Source organism: Apis dorsata, unplaced genomic scaffold (genome assembly GCF_000469605.1).
Source record: "Apis dorsata unplaced genomic scaffold, Apis dorsata 1.3 scaffold_5, whole genome shotgun sequence".
Taxonomy (NCBI): domain Eukaryota; kingdom Metazoa; phylum Arthropoda; class Insecta; order Hymenoptera; family Apidae; genus Apis; species Apis dorsata.
Window position 1 is genome coordinate 266,752 of NW_006263308.1, and position 6,793 is coordinate 273,544.

The window sequence follows — 6,793 nt, forward strand, 5'->3', positions numbered from 1 at the left end:
TACAAAAGTTTTTTGCATATTTAGTTTTTATCATCTTTTAATTTTATATAATGTGAAAATATAAAGATTTTATGTGGTTTTTTTCTAAAATTTTTGTATTATTTTCAAAGAAAAAAAGTCCATCGTAATTGCTGCCAAAATGATGAGATGTTTAGTAAGTGTTTGACCTTGTCTTCTCTTCTCTAATAATGTACTCCCGAATAAGATTCAAAAGTCACATCTCATTGAGTAGTGTTCTTACTTTATAAAAGATAGAAACCACGTAGTTTAATATATATACTTTGTAAATAGTATAACAAGTTGAACTGAAATTCTAAGCATCAACTTTTTCGATTGATTTTCTATAATAATCAAATTGTAAATTAAGAATTTTTAAAATTAAGAAATATCTTATAATATAATTTAAATATTTCAAAAAAAAAAAAAAGAAAGATTAATATAGAGAATTAATATAGAGAAATATTTAAAGATAAAATTTGAAAAATTCAATAAAAATTAAAATAAGCTAAAAGAAAAAATAAGTTCTGTTATTATGATTACTAATGACGAAGTTTCTTTTACTATAATATCAAATTTCATAACTATTTATTTTTATATGTATGTGTACTCTTTGTAGTTAGCTAAAAATTATAGATTAATAAATATATATAACAAATAAAAAATTTCGTTCTTTTTCAAAATGTCTTATACAATGAGTAAAAATAACGAAATTTTTCACTAAACTCATTTTATAAAATATTTTTTTCCTATGTACGTCTTTCTCTTAATAAATTTTTTCATAATAAATAATATTTTTTTTTTACTTTTGCATAAATATCTATTCTAAATTTATTTATTTCAAATATTTCTTCACATGATAATAAATTTCATAATTTTATATTATTAAAATTATATTTAAAAATAATTATCTTTTAATTCGATAGGAAAAAATTTATTAAAGTTTATTAAATAAAGACAATATTAAATAAAAATCGATAAAATCGATAAAAGAACTTCATTACGCTTCTTGTTTTCAAACTGATATTATAAATAAACAACCATGATATGGATGAACATGTTTATAACCATAGGAAATAAAGAAATCCGATGAATTTAACCAGTTGTCAACAACGGCAGATATTAAATATAATAAAGAATGCAATCATTATCGGAATTATCTGAAACTTGCAAGGGGTGTGCACATTAAAATGTTTCTCCGAATCCAGATTCAAATGGGGGCGTCACCGATAAAATGTTTTGGTAAGACGATATCTGTAACAAATGCAAATTATCAAAAAGAAAAAACTTTTGTATATTGCAAAACATAAATATCTGGTTTATCTCGTTCTTGCATCATTATATGTCCATAAATTCCATTTTTGAATTTTTCTATTGATTCTTAAGTTTCTTATTGGCGATAATATTTTTTTGAATATAAATGTGAAGTAATCTAATTTTTAATTTATATCTCAATAGAAAAAAATTCAATTTAATTTTTAAATCTGGTAAATTATCTATTTAAATTATCTATTAAAAATTCTTCATAATTATTCATTAAAATTTGCTTTTTTACCATTTCAGTTAATGTAATGTAATAATGTAATGTAAAAAAATAAGGAAAAAATAATATAATCGTTTTCAAGAAAATCAAAAATTAATTCTATAATAAAATTGGAACAATTTTAATTGTACATTATTTTTGATAAAAGTTATTTTAGCCAAGATGATCTTTCTATAATTAGATAGTTCGAAATAGTTATGATACTTAAAAATTAAATATAAAAAAATTGACAATCGTGCAATTCAATCATTAAATTTAGGAATCCAATATGGAAAAATAATCTAAAAAAAAAAAAAAATGATGTGAAGAAATATAGGAAATATCGATAACAAATTTTTCGAGACAATACATAGTAATTGGTAAATATACGAGTAAATTAATTCAACATCTTACAAAATAAAAATTATCACAAATGTTTTCAATTTTACATTTTAAATTTTAAATTATAAAAATTACATAAATTAATAACAATGAAAAATTATATCAAAATTTAATAAATATTATATTGTTAATATATTATATTAATATATTATATATATATATATTATTAATAATTGTATTATTAATATATTATATTTAAAAAAAAATTTTAACAAAAATATTGAAATATAACGATCAAGAAATATCAACTTGATTATGAATCAAAAATTGATAATATAATCGATAATATTTTGCTAGTTATAATATATCGACAAAAAAAAAATCGTAACTATATCTCATTCAATGATAAAGAATTTCATCGAAAAATTCATGGACATTATTTTTTGTACGAGAAGTGATTATTCGTGGTCTCCGAATAGACAAGTAATCAGAACCATCGCGAGGTCATCGGCTAGGAATCAAGTATACGACCGATCGATAAACGGAATCTCGGACGAAAGCTCCCTAGGATGCAATGCTAGTGGGCATGTGCGAAGTATTCGTCTAATCGAATATGTATATATAACATTTAGGTTTTGCAATCGATCGATCCTTTCTGATCTTCATGCGTCATTTATAACTTTATTAACCTTAAATAGTTCAATTTCATTCTTCTAGATATTAAATATTTTTTTAATTACTAAAATTATATTAAAAAACAAAAAATTATATTAAATATTTATTAAAAAATAATTATATTTATAAAACAAAAATACAAATATGATTCAAATATGAAATACAATAATTGTAATCAATTGAACTTCCATCTAAGAAAAATAAATTATCGAAAACTTAAACGATTTTTTTTTAAAAAGAAAAAAAAATATTGAACATTATATATATGATTTGTATAATGTAATATTAAATATCATATTTAAAAAATAGTATATAATATTTAGGAAATTTAAATACGATGAAAAAATATTTATAGAAATTATTTCATTAATAATTTATTGTAAATATTGCACTTGTAAAAATAAAAAAATGATGTGATGATTTCTATCTTCCATTTGTATTCATCAAAGATAAAAGTACTAAATTTAGATAAATACACTAACAATTATAATCATTTTTCATTATTAATACAAAATTTCAAATATAATCATATATAATCAATTCTCAATATAATCATTGCATTAAATTATGAAATATGAAAAAAAAATTGTTTTTTATTATTTTTTACTAAAAATGATAATAAAAATTATAGAAAAAGAAACGAGATTAAACTTAATGAAGATTTCATCGACAGAAATTTGTTTCACTATCTAAATTAACAGACCGGAAGAAAGAGTGCAAGTTCCGTCCTGTTAAAACGGAAACGCGTTGTTGTTTCTAACGAAATATGACTGTTAATATTATTATTCGCTAAAGAATAATTGAAATAAATGAATGAAACAATATAATTATTATTTTTGTAATATATCATAATTTTTATACAAAAATGTAAAAATTAAAAATATTAACACTTAAATTTATATTAAATTAATTTTTAATTTAGAAATGTTTCAACATTTATATTAAAATAAATCATTTAAATCGAAAATATACATTATACGCACGCATATATCTGAATAAATAAATTAGTAAATATAAACGCATATATTAAAATTTTTAAATAAACAAAAAATTTTCGTAATGCTTATTTTAAATTTTAAATTATAATTTCTTTATGTAAGATAAACTTTTAATGATTTCATTTGTATCAATATTTTGTACAATTATCAATATAAATAAAAAAAATCAATATTCACATATAAATCACATATAAAATTAAAAAAATAATAATGACATGAAATTTTTATAGAATTGTAAAATGAAATATTGAAATGATGAATAATATTGTCCAAATTTAAAATAATTTTTTTGAATATAAATTAAATTAAATTTAAAAATAATTCGACAATATTAAAAAATGCAAAATTCTAATATTATATTCTTTGATGAAAGTAAATTTTTAAATTGAAAATAAATATGCATAGTATTTACATATATAAATATATCTATACTTATAAATCTTAATGTAACTTATGCGACAGAGATAATCACGAGAAACTCATGCGATTTCCTACCGTTCAAATATAAAATAACTTTATTTTGCTATTGATAATAAATTTTTGTGTTATTAATAATTATCAAATTTCAATTAACGATCAAACCAATGATAATACTTGATAGAAATTTTTTATTTTTTAATATTTTTCGAATTATTTTCACAGTTATTTATAACTTTCAATAATTCTAATAATAAATAATTTAAATTAAAATATACTCTGCTTATTTAAAACCAATAGTTAGTAGAAATTTAGACAATTTGTCAAAAAAAAGAAAATAAAAGAAAAACGTCTTAAATTTGAATATTTTGTATTACTGTATACTGATAATAATAAATATATTAATGAATATAGAGAAATGTGTTTATAATACAATTCATTGACATTCAAATATAAGATAGCCTTACTAATTCAAGGAAAATTATGTCACTAATAATCTTTAACTTTATAGCAATATTTATAAACCAATAATATCGTAATAGCTACTTCAGAAAGTATAATAAATTATTTTTGCATAAAATATCTATTATAAATAAGGATCCAACAATTCAAAAACTTTCACCATTATTCAATTAGAAATCTCAGTTGAATTCGAATATTTTGCAATAATACTTATATATATGTTTAATGATAACAATATTAGATTTTGAACAATTATCAATTTGAAAAATTCAACAAATTAATATTCCTATCAATGCGATTTTTGAAGTTTTTTTTAATTTATCTCAATATAAATTTGCATAATTATCTATATTAATATAATATGATTATAATAAATAATACATATGTAACGCAATAGTAACGAATTGTACAATCAATATTATTAGCTTGTGTAATATACTTACATACTTTTAACAAAAAAAAGCTTATGAAATCAAATTATTTGTTTTTTTAAAAGATAATTGTTTTTTTAAAAGATAATGATCACTATCAATATAGTAATCGAGAAAAATGTGATAATGATCACGATTTTATATCAATATCTTGACATCTTATTTAAAATTTCTGATGATATATACCGAATTTTCGAATTATAAAATAAAATGACATGAAATTATTTAATATTCAACAATAATTTATGATTCTTTATTTTTCATTCTTTTTAACGAACTAATCAATTTTTTGATCTTCAATTTTTTGTAGACATTAAATTATATGAAAATGTATAATTGTCAATCGAATTACTTTCCTTCACGCAATGTCTGGAAATTGAAAGTAATCCGTTAAAGTATAACGGACATAAACATATACAAAAGTTTGTTCTTCGTTTTTATATATCAAACATGATTAATTTTTCATATACTTTGAAAAATTGTTTAATCTCAAGAAAAATTATTTCTATTATAATGTGATTCATTTTCCGGGATCTATAACAATTTATAATAATAGTTAATTATATTTTGATGATACACTTAAATAATATACATTATACAAAGATTAATAATTTCAGACAATAATTTTAAGAATTTATCCTGTCATTTTCTTTATTGAAAAAGAAATTGATTAAAATACAGGAAAAAATACAAAATCATAATTGAAATATATTGAAATTGATAATTGAAATGATCGGAATAGATAAATGAATAAAAGAAAATATGATGGACTTACATTCGAGATGTTTCTTTTTCGGACCTATCATCTCTTCTGTAGTAGCTTTGCATACAGCTTTAGCAAGACCCTGGCCGGCGATGCTATGTCTCGCTGCCAACAGTCTATCGTTGATTGTCTGTCCCGCCATAGTGTCGTTACTTCTGTCACACTAGAACTTTTTGAAGCTTATGTATTTTCCAATCCAATTCTTGCGTTATACTATCACAATTAGAAATCGTTCTTCAATTTCGAAGATAGTATTAGCAAATGCACACCACCCACGAAAATTAGAGAAACGTACTTCAAAACCGAGAATACCGACAGGAAAAGAAAAATTACAATACGCAGAATTATTTCTCATCAATTCTTTCCGAAATTTTTTTAATTTTGTGAGCGCCAGTCTAATTTTGCCTTCCCAACTCGATCTAGCCAGAAGAGCTCTCTCGCGCGCGCGTAAAGGGCTCAGCTGGGCGAACGACAGCTCGGCTCACGGCGACGACAGAAGGCTCTCACAACCTGCCAAAATGGCGACTCGAACCTCCTACTGCTTCGCCGGACCGATCACTCCTGACAGCCAATCCTACTCGCTCTTCGCAAACACGGCCTACTATCTCTGACGTCATACCACTTTAATCAAATCAAGTTTCAAAATAATTAAAAAAATTTTTTAATTTTAAACTGATAATTTTATCAAAAGTTATAAATGATTTATTTTTAATTATATTATTATTTTTAATATTATTATGTTCGATATTACTTCAGTAAAAATTATATTTAAAGCAAAATAATATATTAAATAATTATTTCATAATTTTAAGGAATTAAAGAAAAAATATAAAAAGAATATATACTTTTATTTAGAATATCGATCGAAAAGACAGTCTCCATAATAAGTTTAAAATCGATAATAACGGTTCAATTTCTGCGCATGCATATTCGTTACAAAGTAATACATCTAATTTATATCGTATCAATGATTATAGACAATATTTTATATTTTTTTATTAATATAAATATTTTATTTTTATATGTTTTGAATCAATATCTTTTTATTTGTTAATATTTTCATTAATTTAAAAATTATTAATTAATTTAAATGTAAAGTAGATTTTTATATTTCTATATAGAAATAAAATATAACTAGATATATATATATATATATATATATATATATAATTAATAATAATAAATT

General features: G+C 21.1%; 1 protein-coding gene across 10 annotated transcripts in view; it reads right to left on the minus strand.

The window, feature by feature from the left end:
- The window catches only part of LOC102671465 (phosphatidylinositol-binding clathrin assembly protein LAP), a 21,000-nt gene extending 14,812 nt beyond the window's left edge, over positions 1–6,188 (minus strand). For 8 of the 10 annotated variants that reach the window (XM_006607441.2, XM_006607440.2, XM_006607436.2 and 5 more), the window contains exon 1: positions 5,620–6,187. In XM_006607441.2, coding sequence (XP_006607504.1) covers positions 5,620–5,749 — 130 coding nt within the window. In that variant the 5' untranslated portion in view covers positions 5,750–6,187. Of the gene's footprint in view, positions 1–5,619 lie in introns of all 10 variants that reach the window. The other 2 variants (XM_031508513.1, XM_031508510.1) reach the window with 2 other exon arrangements.
- Positions 6,189–6,793: the final 605 nt, after the last annotated feature.